General features: G+C 44.0%; 1 protein-coding gene across 1 annotated transcript in view; it reads right to left on the bottom strand.

Moving 5' to 3' along the window:
* Positions 1-1,194: 1,194 nt before the first annotated feature.
* The window catches only part of WLS (Wnt ligand secretion mediator), a 38,198-nt gene continuing 24,650 nt past the window's right edge, over positions 1,195-14,742 (bottom strand). Inside the window, exons 3-12 of the mRNA XM_082227287.1 lie at positions 12,850-12,974; positions 11,600-11,761; positions 9,906-10,042; positions 9,408-9,576; positions 8,096-8,193; positions 7,725-7,788; positions 5,708-5,851; positions 4,695-4,778; positions 3,188-3,341; positions 1,195-2,141 (exon numbers count right to left, since the gene is read on the bottom strand). Of these exons, the coding sequence (XP_082083413.1) occupies positions 2,032-2,141; positions 3,188-3,341; positions 4,695-4,778; positions 5,708-5,851; positions 7,725-7,788; positions 8,096-8,193; positions 9,408-9,576; positions 9,906-10,042; positions 11,600-11,761; positions 12,850-12,974 (1,247 nt within the window). The 3' untranslated portion in view covers positions 1,195-2,031. The remainder of the gene's footprint in view (positions 2,142-3,187; positions 3,342-4,694; positions 4,779-5,707; positions 5,852-7,724; positions 7,789-8,095; positions 8,194-9,407; positions 9,577-9,905; positions 10,043-11,599; positions 11,762-12,849; positions 12,975-14,742) is intronic.

Genomic DNA, 14,742 nt, shown 5'->3' with positions numbered 1-14,742 from the left:
AGGGCCCCCTGCTAGGCTCTGGTGCAGCAAAATCCAAGACATCAGACCTCTGCCGTGTGAGCCTTCTTGTTCATTGCCACTTTCCCCCATCTTGCTTCTTATCCTTACCCATACCTTTTGGTTATTGCCTAGCAACCACAAAATGCAGTTATGTTTCTCCATGGATATAGCAGAACAGCCTTCCTGGTGAGGTGTGATATTGGCACAAAGTATCTGACTTCTGATTCCACCTGACAGGGCAGCCCCTGAACCTTGGAGAGCTGTGCAGAAGCGATTTCAGCAGGCGTTGCTTGCCAGAATTCAGACATTAAGATAGTGTGTGTGTGTGTGTGTGTGTGTGTGTGTGTGTGTGAGAGAGAGAGAGAGAGAGAGAGAGAGAGAGAGAGAGAGAGAGAGAATCTAAAGAGAGCAAAGCTTGGGCCAGTCAGTCTCTAACTAGCTCACTTCACAGGGTTGCTGCAAGGATGAAAACACAGAGAGGGAGAACCATGAAACCCTGAGCTCCTTGAAGGCAAGGCAGGCTATAAATTTAATACATTCTCCACAACATCATAAACACATGGAGAGCAAAGCCACATGTGCTATTCCCCTCTGGGAGAGGGCTTATCTTGGGTGGGGGTGGGGGGGTGGAGGTCGTGACTGTCCCCTGTTTATTATTTGACTATCCTCTACAGACCTACAATTGTGCGGAAGATAATGCCTGCAGAGGGCTTTCTCTTTGTCTTTGGCACGGTGTTGGTTAAACTGAATTACATCACTAAGAGCTGGAGGGAAAGTTGAGACTTGGCTTCTTGTACAAGTTGTCCTGCAGAGTTTGCACAACTTCCCGCTCTCCCCCCACCCCTTGACGATAAAGGGATCCCCTTCTTTCTTCTCCAGAAACCGTGAGTCCAGCTCTGTGCGATAGACAAAAAAGAGGAAAGCTGCTTGGCCCAATGAAAGATCACACACACACACACACACACACACACACACACACACACGCTCATCACCATCCATTTACCTGACTTAAGTTTACAGTTCTGAACCTATGCAGGGGCAATGGTCCACTGGAATGCACCCAATTTCCAGCAGATGTCAGCATTCTCTTTTCCACTCCTTTCCACAGGTAGTTTTAAGGAGACAGCTTAAAACAGAGCAGCAACATTTACTAATATGTTTCCCAACCAAAAAATAAATAAGCAAAAGCCATAATTATTTGTATATTTTATTCATAGTATAAAAGAAAAAAAAGATCTACAGTATTCCCCAAGTTACATTATTTAAAAAAGAAAAGAAACAGAAACAGAACAAAAGAATTAAACAGTGCACACGAACAGCCCTTTCACCTCCGTGGATTATGTATCATACAAGTAAACAGGGATTCTTGGGGCATATAAAAAGATATCTACACCAGATAGACTTGTTAGTATTCACAGCACGCACGCACACACGCACTTGCACACAAATAGCCCGACTTAAAGCTGAAATGACCTTATTTGTACCAAAACTTTACAAAAAGTAGTTTTATACTAGACTAGAAAAGAAGTCATGAATGTGCTTATTAAAGCATGTAAATATTAACTATTACGTGTGATATAAATAAAGAACAAAAAATGGTTCTAAACGTAGGTTTTGGGAGTGTGGAATAAAAAAACCTTGACTTAGGGACGCACAAAGTATTCCAACTCTGTTTCCCAATAATGTCCCTATATCAGAAGGAGCAGCAGGTGTGTGGGTATGAGTAAGGTATTAAACCAAAGGTCCTAAATGGAAATGGGCACCTCTCCTTTCCATACATCAATTCTCACTCTCAATCAACCCCCACCCCACCTTCTGCAGTTAACACCCAAGACAAACTAAAGAGTGTCGTGGGGGGGAAAAGTCAAAAGAAAGACACACTACTATCAAAGCAACATTTCCACCAGGTTGCCACCGTTCCGTGAAAATGCCCCGTCAGTGCCAGGCACTTTGGGGATGATTTTAGACACAGATCATCACCCTTTCCATGTGTCACCCACAGTTTGTGCCTGATGAGTCCTGCTTTAGTGGTTACTCTTGGGCTTCCTTGCGAGCCAGTTTGTAAACCTCTGTCGGTCCGTCCACGTGGGTTATGGTGGTAGTGAGCTGAAGCTCTTCTCCGCTGTTTACTCCCAGGTCTCCTGGAAAAAAATAAAATAAAGCCATGTTTCAGACAAAAGCTGAGTCTTGGCATGAAGAGAGTCACAGAACAGGCCTCCATGAGGCCTTTGGAAGAGAATATCCTTTTTGAAAAGTTGGTAGTAAGGGAACACCTTTTTAAAAGTCTGCATCAAACTTTAAAGCAGAGATTTAATTCAGGAATTGCCTTTGAGAGTTCTGTCTGTGGCAGGATTTGGTACATAAGAACACATCCTTAAACTGATCAGTCCACACGATCAGTACAAGCCAAAAGAGGTGATTCCACATGCCATTTCTGGGTCACAATGATCTAGCCACAACTGGGCACAGGCAGACTTTAGGTTCAAGGGATCTACTATTTTAACTATAACTTTTGAGGTGAAATAGAGCCAGTTGTGAAATAGATACCAAACCAGCATGGACTTAATCACGGCTTGTAGCCCTGAATGCTTTTGGCAACTAACTTTTTAGGACAGGCCTACATGTCACTAAAGGAAAAGTGGGTTTCTGTCTGAATACATGCTCAGCTCAGGATTTTGTTTTCTGTACAGGGACTTAACAGTTCTGTTACAAAAATATCAACTCTTGGTTTCCCCCCACCATCTCAGCAGCCTCCTTTAGAAGGCGTGGGACAAGGGAGAGAAAGCCTTTTTGCCATTGCCTTGGTGGCGACACTGCCCATCACCTGGAGATCGACCAGTAATTACAAAACAACTTCCACACACCTTACATTCAAAGAAACATAGGAGAGAGCCTGCTTTTTCAGGTCAATGGCTCATCTAAGTCTAGCATCCTGTTCTCACCCAATGCCAATGGGAAACCCTTCATGATTAGAACAGGAGGCAGAATGATCCCCCAAACCGCAATATAGGTTTTCCTTGGCTACCCTCAACATAGGAACATCCATTAGCAGTCACAACTCCATGCTACCAATACAACTAGGCTACCAATGAGAGGATACCCAGACTTAAAACATACAAAAGCCCCCGTCTTCTAAAAAAAAATTACTGAGGTGACTTCAACCCAAGCCACTGCTGCATCAGCCCACCGTTCGATTGCTCTTCGACGTAGTTTTTGTGTGAGGGAGCATACAAGAACATCAGAGCAAAGACGTAAAGATTCCACATCCCGTAGATCCCTGTGAAAAAGGCACTGTTCACTTGGACGGTGTAGTCGCCCCATTTCCAGCTGCCTTCAGTCACCTACGCAGGAGAAAGAGAAGGCAAAACCAAGTGAGGAACAGAGCAAGCAGGAAAAACAACTGAATCCCAACCACACCCTCAAGAGAAACGGCTCTTTCTGTGTTGGAAATCGCAACTCCCATTACTTTTCCAGAGCCCTCATTCCTAGGCGTGACCTTACTGGTTTGCTTTCTCTACATACAATGACTAGAAGAAAAGGAAACAGGGCCAATCCTATCTTAAACCATGATGGGCTACGTGGCTCAGGCGGTGGAATTGTATGCACCATTTGACACCTGCAGAGCTGGCCATGCACTACAGCCACACTCACATGATAGCTAGTTGCTAGGAGACTTCTACTCCCTTCACAGAACTACACTTCTTAAGAGTATCTTAACCATGGGTAGGCAAACTACGGCCCGAGGGCCGGATCCGGCCCAATCGCCTTCTAAATCCGGCCCACGGACGGTCCGGGAATCAACGTGTTTTTACATGAGTAGAATGTGTCCTTTTATTTAAAATGCCTTTATAGGGCATAGGAATTCATTCAATTTTTATTTTCAAAATATAGTCTGCCGCCGCCCGCCGCCCCCCGCAAGGTCTGAGGGACAGTGGACTGGCCCCCTGCTGACAAAGTTTGCTGACGGTCAATCCTTCTTTCCAGGGAATTCTGGGAATTGTAGCTGTGTGAAGGGAAAAGGAAAGGTCTTCAAACAACTTTCAGCGCCCTTAACAAACGGCAGGTGACGTCAACTGCAGCACAGCCAATGGCATGTTACAGTTTAAAATTCCCTTAACGGCGTTTCAAACTGTGATTTATCGCCACTGCACCAAAGCAGCAGAGGCGCTGGTGCTTTCTGGGTGACATTGGCTGCAGCGTGTCACTTGGAAGAAGGAGCAGTTTCTTAGTAAGGGAGCATATATGCTTTGTCAGCAGCAAGTAAGCATGTGGAGAAGAGTGGAGTACCCCCTGTTTTGCCAGCTGGGGGCAGGAGGAGATGGAGGGGCCCCATTTCAGGTGGCACAATGTGTTGTGCTGCCCCTGGAAGCAATGCAGTGTGGGTAAATGTTTTGTAGGGGAACACTTCCGGGCCCCATTCACCCATGCTCTCCAACATCTCCACTACATGGTTAAAGCTCCAAATCCAGGAAAAAAATGCACATGGTCTTGTCTCGGAAAAATAAGCAACCCCAATTCTGAACACAAAGCTTATTTGTTGATTCTAACAGGTCATTAGTGAAGGACCAGATGAAAGCCCTTACCCAAAAGCACCATAAAGTTTCTCCAGCACGTTTTAAAAGGCCACAGCCCAACCACCACGTAGATACAATTGGGGGGGGGGCTCTGCAGAAAGTCATTTTTAGGATACTCACCTGACTGACAATGAAAAATATGATGGTCATGGCTGCACAAGCTAATGTGATTAGCATCAAGAACTTGAATCTGAAAATCAGCCCCTAGGGAGACACAGAAACGTAACAAGTGTGTGTTTAGGGGGAATGTAGCTTCAAATATTTCAAAGATTACTGGGAAAGCAAGCAAGAGGGAGACAGTCAGGTCAGCACCTTTAGTCTCAAAGAACTCTGCTGTCAATATCCTGATCTCTTCTGATGGGATAAGCCTTTGTTTTGCTTTGGCTTGGTGAGCATTCAACATACAGCATGTTTAACCCTTGCTGCCTGGCAGCATCTCGACGGAAGGTAAGAAGAGAGGGATATAAGATGACCACGGCAAGTGCTGGACATTTCATTCGGCACAGGGCAGGGTGGTGTGGCTTCCCTGGCTTCCCAATGCCGCGCACTGCTGCTGCCCGTTACCAATAAAGGAGGGCAGGTGAGCTAGCAGGGAGCAGCCAAATGGTTCTGCACTACGCTACCTGCTGCCTCTCTGCTCCACAACGGGCAGCGGCACACGCACTGGGAAGGCATCACACTGAGCTCCCACATTGCCCTACCAGCTGCTACCAATGCAAAGCTTGAAAAGCATGGCCAAGGAATGAAGGAAGGGGAAGGGGCTCCCGGGACAACTGCTTGAGCAGCGGCTGCAGCACAATGGAAATCACTCACTGGGAAAGCTTATTCGCCACTGCAACTCTTCTCTTTGTGAAATTCTGCTTTGCGGAATCCCAGGATTGTATTTTCTATGTAATCAGGTGGTTTTTTTTGGGGGTGGGGAGAATAATGCCTTCAGTAATGTCCAGCACAGTGGTTTTTCAACCAGGTCCAGACTTGGCACTGTTAAAACCACCCTGTATCTTCTCTCTGTGAAGCCCTTGTTAGTGACAAAACAAGCTCCACTCTTTGGTTACAATTCACTAGTAACCTGATCAGAATATTGATGCAAAGTGGCCTTTTAAAAAGAAGACATTACTGCTCAGGCTCCTTACCTCATAGTGAAGCCTGCGCACTTTGCTCATTGCTGGGAGGCTGGATTGCTTGCCGCTGATATTTCTGAACACTTGAAACACCATGAAACACAGGAACAAGAAGTAGAGGCAGAGGCATATTCCGGCAACGATAATAAATGCCATCTGAGCAGTAAAGTTAAGTTACTTGATATACACACAGTAAAACATGAGACGGAGACAGCAACAACAGGCAATTCAGTTGTCTTTGCGAAGTTAACACAACATGTCTCTGTTCTTAAGGATAACCTGGGGGGGGGGCGTGCTCCATTTACTACGTGTGTAAAAATGAGGCAGAGCATACAGGAAGTCCCAGACCTGATGCGCTGTTATTGTTCCCCTTGGCTCCTGACAAGGCATTAATGTGGGATAAAATAGTGAAAACGTCAGGAGGCTAAAACAACCTCAGTTGGAATTGTCAGCTCTATTCTGCTGGAACACAAGAGAAGATGCTCAGAAGCAGCAGCCACCTTGCAATCTTAAGGAAAGGCCTGCAGCCTGGAGGGGTGCAATGTGGCCAGAGCAGAACATTAGCCTAGTAAGAATTTGGAGACGGTTTGAAAGTGCTTCTGGCTCAGGCACGTGGTTTCCAAAAACGAGCAAGCTCAGCAGAAATGTTTTTAGGTTCACAGGCATGCCAGAAAAACCAAATATTTGAAAATGTAAAAACAGGAGGGGAGGTACACAAAGACAAGTTTACAGCAGGATGAGGACGAAAGGAGATCCAGAAGAACTCCGGGAAATTTCCAGCAGATTGGCCCCGGCTCCCAATTGCTTAGTAACAACAAGCCTGCTGCACAAAAAGTTTGGCTGCAGAAACAAAAGGCATGGTAGGGGAAACCAGGAGTGGATTTCTGCTGTTGTGCTACAACAGGTAAAGGTAAATGACCCCTAGACAGTTAAGTCCAGTCAAAGGTGGCTATGGGTTGCGGTGCTCAGCTTTCCGGTTCATGTGGCCAGCATGGCTAAACCGCTTCTGGCACAACGGGGCACTGTGACAGAAGCCAGAGCACATGGAAATGTCCTTTACCTTCCCACAGTAGTGGTACCTATTTATCTACTTGCGCTTTCGAACTGCTAGGTGGCAGAAGCCAGGACAGAGCAATGGGAGCTGACCCTGTCCCGCGGATTCGAACTGCCAACCTTCTGATCAGCAAGCCCAAGAGGCTCAGCGGTTTAGACCCCAGTGCCACCTTGTTGTGCTAGAAACAAGATTGCTGGGCTGAGAATGTGACCTGGCCCTTAACTCTCAGTATATGTTTGCTCTCTTGAGCAGGTATGGTTGGCAAACCTTAAGGTTCAAGCAAAAATAACCCAAACAAGAATACCGTGGTACCTCGGGTTACATAAGCTTCAGGTTACAGACTCCGATAACCCAGAAATAGTACCTTGGGTTAAGAACTTTGCTTCAGGATGAGAACAGAAATCGTGCTCCGGCGGTGCAGTGGCAGTGGGAGGCTCCATTAGCTAAAGTGGTACCTCAGGTTAAGAACAGTTTCAGTTTAAGAATGGACCTCCAGAACGAATTAAGTTCTTAACCCGAGGTACCACTGTACCCCCACCCCAAAAGCAAGTGGATTCCACAAGCCTGACGTTTACCTGTTCCTGATTCAGTCTGCAAGCTTAAAAGCACAGCAAAGCCATTCAACTTTTATCACCGCCCTTGTAGCTTGAGAAGTCTAGTCACTTTAGTGTCCTCCAACTAGCTACCTGGGTAGACAACCAACAACATGCTTGTGTCTTGTTCTAGTAACATCCCCACAGAAAGGAGCCTCTACAGGAGACTCATCATCAAATCAATTGCCAAATTCATGAAATACATTCAAAGGATACCAGAGGTGGTCCATAATATTTATGTGAAAAGTTCCTATCAGTTTGGCCATGTCAACAGGTTTTTCAGCATGTTCAGAAAGTCCCTGAAGAAAATGCAGCCCCTTTCCCAATACCCTATGACAAGCAAAACACACAGCTTTTGTTGATGCAAACAGCGAAAGGATACAGCCAGTTCAGTGCCAACATCTGTGGTCCAGATACTGTAGAACGGATTTTTTAATTGTACCCCTCTGGAAATTGAAAGGAACAAGCGGATTAAATTACACACGGCAAAGTATACAATAAGGCAGCAATCCCCCTTGAGAACTGGAAGGACCAGAGGCAGAGAAATGCTCAAGGAGAGCTCTGTTGGTTTCATGCAAGCAAAGCTTGACTCTATCTATTGGAAGATTTCAAAGAACATTTGCAGCTGGAAAAGTCTTCTGGCATTAATAATTTTCTTATTATCATAAGCCGCTTTTTAGAACTAAAAAAAACCTAAAACCAAACACATTAAGATTATGTGAACCCTCTTAAAAATAAAAAGTCTCCAGTTACCTCTCACACATGTCAAAGACAAAGAGGCAGAAGGCGCCCACGGCTATTGGTCCAACTTGTTTCCAGTAAGCGGAGAAATGATTTCGTTCACTCTGATCCTAAAAATAAAATTAGGAGACAACAGAATGATTTGCAAATGGGTAGTAGGAATAATAATAATTTATTATTTACACTCTGCCCATCTGGCTGGGTTTCCCCAGCTACTCTGGGCGGCTACCAACAGAATATTACTAATAATAATACAGTAAGAAGCAGCAGCAGCAGCAGCAGCAGCAGCAGCAGCAGCAATAAAACACCAAACATTAACAACTTCCCTAAACAGGGCTGCCTTCAGATGTCGTCTAAAAGTCATATAGTTGTTTATTTCCTTGACATCTGATGGGAGGGCGTTCCACAGGGCAGGCGCCACTACCGAGAAGGCCCTCTGCCTGGTTCCCTGTAACCTCACTTCTCACAGGGAGGAAATGGCCAGAAGGCCCTCGGTGCTGGATCTCAGTGTCTGGGCTGAACGATGGGGGAGGAGAAGCTTGTTCAGGTATACTGAGCGAAAGCCGTTTAGGGCTTTAAAGGTCAGCACCAACACTTTGAATTGTGCTCGGAAACGTACTGGGAGCCAACGTAGGTCTTTCAGGACTGGTATTATGTGGTCTCGGCGGCCACTCCCAGTCACCAGTCTAACTGCCACATTCTGGATTTAGTTGTAGTTTCTGTGTAACCTTCAAAGGTAGCCCCATGTAGAGCGCATTGAAGTAGTCGAAGTGGAAGATAACCAGTAGGAAAGAAACAATAATAATGATTTAACCTGTGTAACCAATGTGCCACTCAAGCAGGTGAAGAGTAAGTATTACTGAAGGACACTTTGAAATAGTGCTAGTTCCTCAACACCATCTCTGAGGGTGAAGCGGGACTGAGATGACCCGGGATCCATTTGTGATGGCATCTGGCACAATTTGGTTCCCGATTGCCACCCCAGTTCCAGGATAGTGCAGAATGAAGCAGGGTTTCTACCAGCCCCTTTCCCCAGACATCATTAGCAGTGGGGCTTTGGATGTGGTGGAAGCCATGTGGCTCCATCATGCCCTAACCCCGGTCAGGGTTAGGATTGCTCTGCCCACCTGATACGACTTACAGAATTACCTTCTCATTGCTTCAAATCCATGGACTAAAAAAACCCTCATACATTCATCCTATGTTTCTGATTGCCCCCCTACAAAAAGGGGGAAGAAAACCCTCTTAAATATTTTCTCCGTGGCCAATAAAACACACACACACACACACACACAGTATTATGCCCAGAAACGATCATACCCACCATCATATGCTCTCCACAGAAGATGATCCAAAAGGACAAAAGCATAGCGTAGAAGATTCCTTGGCGAATGTCTCCAAATAGCAACATCCACGTCCAGTCAAATCCAATAGAAAACCACTCTACTGGAATATTTATGAAGGTCATAGAGATCCCAAGAGCAAAGATAACTCTGGAAAACAACAACAACAACGGTGCTTTCAGTGCTCCTTTCAGAGAAATTGCTGCATTCACCCCAATGAAAAATTTGTGAGGAATTTAATAATGTAGTGTTGGGGGTGGGGAAGGAGAAATGCCAGAGGGGGGATGCTCAGAGCTCTGAGCAGAGACAACATTCCACACACACTCTCTAATTATACACTGGCCACCTGACTTCATTTCAAATAAGCTATAACTTAATGCACTCTTTGTAGAGAGCAAAGGATTCGTAGCTTTGGTAATAGGATTCCTCCTTAAAGCAAGACTCAAGAGGCTACACCTGTGTTATCTATCTTTACTCACTTTTCCAGGAGTACAGGTGGTCGCGTCATCATCATGATCCGCCTCCAGTACCAAATCATGATGATGAAGATGCTTGGAGTGAGGAAGGTTTTCATTGCAAACCACACCTTCGTAAAGCCTCCGTTCTGATGGATACCCTGGAGAAGAGAGAGCAAATGGAAAACGCTGCCTTTCTTCACTTTCCCAACGTTAAGATCCATCTGACATTAACCACAACGCCTTGCAACAAACATCTATAACAATCTGTAACAACTATATTTGGGGAGGGAAGAAAGCCCTGTGAAGAAGCCGAGCGCATGAAGCAAGTTCTTCAATTAGCCGCTTAATCATGAAAATATTGTAACAAACAGATTAACTTTGTCCTGGAGTGAATACTGTGAATAATCTTTTTATATGTAACTGACAAAGAATCAGAAGTAGTTTTAATTTCTCTCTCTTTGTTTTCTTCTTTCATTGTTTTTATCTTCTTTCTTCTCTTTTCAGTGTGTGTGTGTGTGTGTCTATTCTGAGGGTCACTGAGGGAATTGTACACTCAAGAAGATAATGGCTGGCTGGTGAAAGACCTGTGTGTGAGAGGCAGGAAAGGGAAGATATTGGGGTGGGAGAAGAGAGGCTAGGAGAAGAAAAGAAAGCTCCCAGGTGGAGCTTGGAGAGCCCACCCCTTTCTGTGTGAGACAAGAGTTCAAGATCTACCTTCGAGAGAAGACTTTGCACTTTGTTTTTCTTTCTTTCAATTTAGATTAGCTTTTTATTGTATTGTATTATGGAAAACATCAATAATTTTTTATGGGGGGAATATTAACTTCCATATCAGATAGTCCTAACAAGAGGATCAAAATGAGACCAATAAGTAAGTCCCTCAGCTGTAATCCAGTCCCGGTATACCTATTTTTCTCAATATCCCTTCCCCGCCCCCGCCCCCCCCCCCCCGCTTTAGCTCCTTCAGAGACCTGTTTCTCCAGTGGAATTCGCACACTTTCACCCAAAGGCAGACAGCATGTGACAGGCAAAGGCTGGTGGCCAGGCGGAATTGCTGGCAATCAAGAGAGCCATTCCCAGCACAGCAAGTGACAAGCTAGTTAATGCAGTGGGGAAAGGGGAGGATAATAGCTGGAGCAATGACAGAGGGAGAAATCCCCAGGGAACAAGGAGGCTCTGAGCAGGGACAGCATTCCACACAAACTGCCTAATTATACACCGTCACTTCGTTTTGAAGAAGCTGTTAACTTCATGCACTCCTTGTAGAGAGCAAAGGATTCATATTTTTGGTAATCCGGTTCTTTCTTAAAGCAAGATTCAGGAAGCCCCATCTGTGCTTATTTCATTCATACTATAAAACTGTGGCTTAGTTCTCTTGAATGCCCATTTTAACATGAAAAAGAATCTTTAAGCAGAATCTTAAGCTGTTAACTTACCCAAAATTCCCTAGAACAGAGCAGTGTGCATGACTGATTTACACCCTTTTTTAAAAAAACAAAGCAGGCACGAAAATTCTTGGGTGGTATCTTGGCAGGGTTGCCCATTATGATGGGTGTGGCATGCCACCAGCACCCATCTTTCTAATGTTCCTATCTTATTCCATTCAACAAACAATTCAGAAGTTAAGAGTGTCCACCTTCCAAAGGCTATCCCGTACAAAATGTTTTGACACCCTAGCAATTACAGTTGCTTTTAAGTTTGAAGGGAACACTTACCACTAGACTGATATCTTTGATTTCTCCAATTCCCACATTGATGCGTTCCCTTTCATTCACAGGTAGACGGATATTGATAAGGTAGAATTTGTGAGCAACTGTTCCAATCTCCATGAATGGAAGCACCTCACAGTCATAGAACTTGCCTTCATTCTCTATAGTCTATTGGAACACCAGGAGAGGGAACGAGACAATCGTCAGCATTGGTTTTTCAATTGCTCTTAAAAATGCCTACGTTTTGTAAAATGGCAGGTTATTTTGGCTCAGGAGGGCAACGAGAGATGGAGATGTTTCTTTAAAAAAAAACACACAACCCACCCCCCTGCTCTTCCCATATCAGTAGCTTAGGCTTAGGATGCGCGAAACATAATAGAAATACATTTAACTAATACTTTCCCCTCAATAATTTTGCCTTCCACAAATGGTAACTAAAGGTTCAAAAATCAGCTGGTACAACTATTGATGGCGAAAATATCCTTGCCGTTCCCACTTGAGGGGGAAAATCATGAAGATCTGTGAAAACAATACATTCAATACATGGGAAGTCCAATGCCACATCCAAAAGGAGTGTAGGATGTTGTAAGCCATGGTTGAAAAAAAAGCATCATGCAAACAGTTAAAAATAAATAAATAAATAAATAAATAAATAAATAAATAAATAAAAATAATCCTTTGTTGATTTTGCTGCAAACTGTAGTAAAGTCTCCCAGGCAATAAGGGTACACTTTGTGTGCTCACAAGAGATGTTCTCCAAACCCCATTTTGTCTGAGATGGGAGACCTAAAGATCATACTGGAAAGCCAAAGTACAATCCCATGGGGACAGCTGTTATCTTTAGCAAATATCCTATTTTACAGCCTGATGAACACATATCTTGACATCAAGGGAATACCTGCTTTTCCAAAGCTCTTACACTAGCAGGTTCAAGAAGATTTTCTCTAACAGATACTGTGCAGGCAGGCTCTTGGAACAGTTTATCGCTGACTTTAAATTGTTTTTTGAACACTTTAAATAGCTCTTTGTTTTTACAGATATTTTTATTGTTTTATTCTTTCTTTGTAAATCAATTTGAGGTTTTATTACAACCAAGTGTTATATAGAACTTGTGTAAAAATGGGGGAAAGGAATCTAAGTGTTGCATGTTTTTGAAAGCAAAAGTTACATAAAGTATTTTGGGAATAATACTTTTTTAAAAAAAACAACAACCCAAAAATCCTAGCGATATCCAACAAGAACCAGAAGGAACCTACTTTTGGAGCTCCAAATTTACATTTTAGCTTTCGGGTCTCAACTTCGTGTGCCATTTCTACCCACTCCTCGCTCATGTCGTCACGGTACGCTAAGGACACATCAAGCATAATTTCTGCATTTTCTTCTGTAAGAACAAAGCAATCAAAACTTGTTACAGGAAGAAGCAGGTAGAGATGAAAAGCAGGATAAAATTATTATTAAAATCTGCTAAGTCACTTTATCTTGCCCAAGGCAACCCAAAGCGACATACAAAATCGCTCATTGGGGCGATTAGATAATACATAAAGATTACTTGTTTCTCATTTGAAAGAAAAAAAATCCAGGCTGTTAGATCCATGATGCTCTGGGATAAAGTCTAATCCTTGCTGTGTACACGATTTAGAATGGAACCCTTTTTCACATTGGCCTAGATTCTTACAACAATGTAAGCTTCCTGGGACCATGTGGGACTTCCAGGGGAGGCTGCAGCCTCTGTGCTCCTTCCCTGGTCCTGTGGTCACTGCCACACTCAGCAAAGCCAAGGTTTCACTTGGCGTGCTGTTCGAACCTGGGTTTGCTGTTGAGCTGCAAAGTGGTCTCCAAGCTTTTCTGGGCCCTGTAAAGCCATAGTTTGGCTTCCCAAGTCATGCAAATCAAGTACCGGTAATAAATCCTCAGGCTCTTAGAAACATTCCATTTGTTGTTGCTATTGTTTAGTCGTGCCAACTCTTCGTGGCCCCATGGACCAGTGTCTTCCACGGCCTCCCACAGTTTGGTCAAACTCATGTTGGTAGCTTTGAGAACACTGTCCACCTCTATAGTTCCAGCCATGACTCTTAGAAGTGGAATGAGTTTGTTTTAAATGTATGGTGTGGGTGTGGTCAAAATGTTCTACTGATTCTGACAGAATTAGAAACCCAATCAAGCGACTTTGGCACCCCGTAATTCTTAGCTGCCAGCAGGGACAAAATTCCTTCCTCTCCGTTACCCCCAAAGCAGGAGGGTACATACATCCTTGGGAATTCCTTCTGAGCTCTTTAATGCAGATTCAATCCTAGCTACCCCCATTCTTCAGATTTCTACAGGAATCCTAGATGGCACATGTTTACAAACACCTGCGCCTGGTTTAAATTACAGCCAGCCGACTACAACCTTCGCTGTCACTCTTATACAAGACCACAAATACCACTTGGATTTGGCATAAATATAATCCATCTGCAAGCTCAACCTTGTTACATATCGCCAAGAGACACTCGACATGCAAGAAGCTGCAGCCGATTAAGACTTCTAGTCCCAAGAGCCAGTGCCAAGCAGAAGACAATTGTTCCTCATGCTTCACAAATGCATCTTTCCAGCCTGCAGTTGAGAAAGAAATGTCTTTGAAGCTCTGCCGGCCTAGACATCTGTTACCGGTTTCAAAGTTATAATTTATTGGGATTACGTGGAGGGACGCTCATCTAGCGTGCTGGGAACGGGTGTGGAAGTGCTTTGTGGTTCAGACCATCTATTTATACAGTGCTTGGAGGTGGTTCTCTACTGCATGGGAGCAATGACATTTTTTTCAGGGCTTTTTGTTTCGCTCCCTCCATAAAAACAAAAACAAAAACAAAAACAAAACAAAACCAAACCAACCAAAACCTTCTAGATTATCTACAACCTGCACATTCCAGATTTAAAATGAGAATCTTAATGTCGAAGATCACTACATGAGTAATAGCTGAATACATTAAGTTTACTCCGATCTCTTAGCATGGCAAGATATAAGGGACAACTCTAAATGCAGGCCACACATATAGCATATATTTATTATTATTTTTTTGTAAATCTTAATAGAGGACAGTACTGGAGTACTGAAAGTTTTGCTGTTGTTTGGGCAAAAAGATCCTCAACACAAAACAAGACCTCCTCCTTGT

The sequence above is a fragment of the Podarcis vaucheri genome, assembly GCF_965113315.1.
Source record: "Podarcis vaucheri genome assembly, chromosome: 6".
In the NCBI taxonomy this organism is placed as follows: Eukaryota; Metazoa; Chordata; class Lepidosauria; order Squamata; family Lacertidae; genus Podarcis; species Podarcis vaucheri.
The sequence above is the reverse complement of the archived record's forward strand: the minus strand, read 5'-3'. Positions and strand labels throughout refer to the sequence as shown.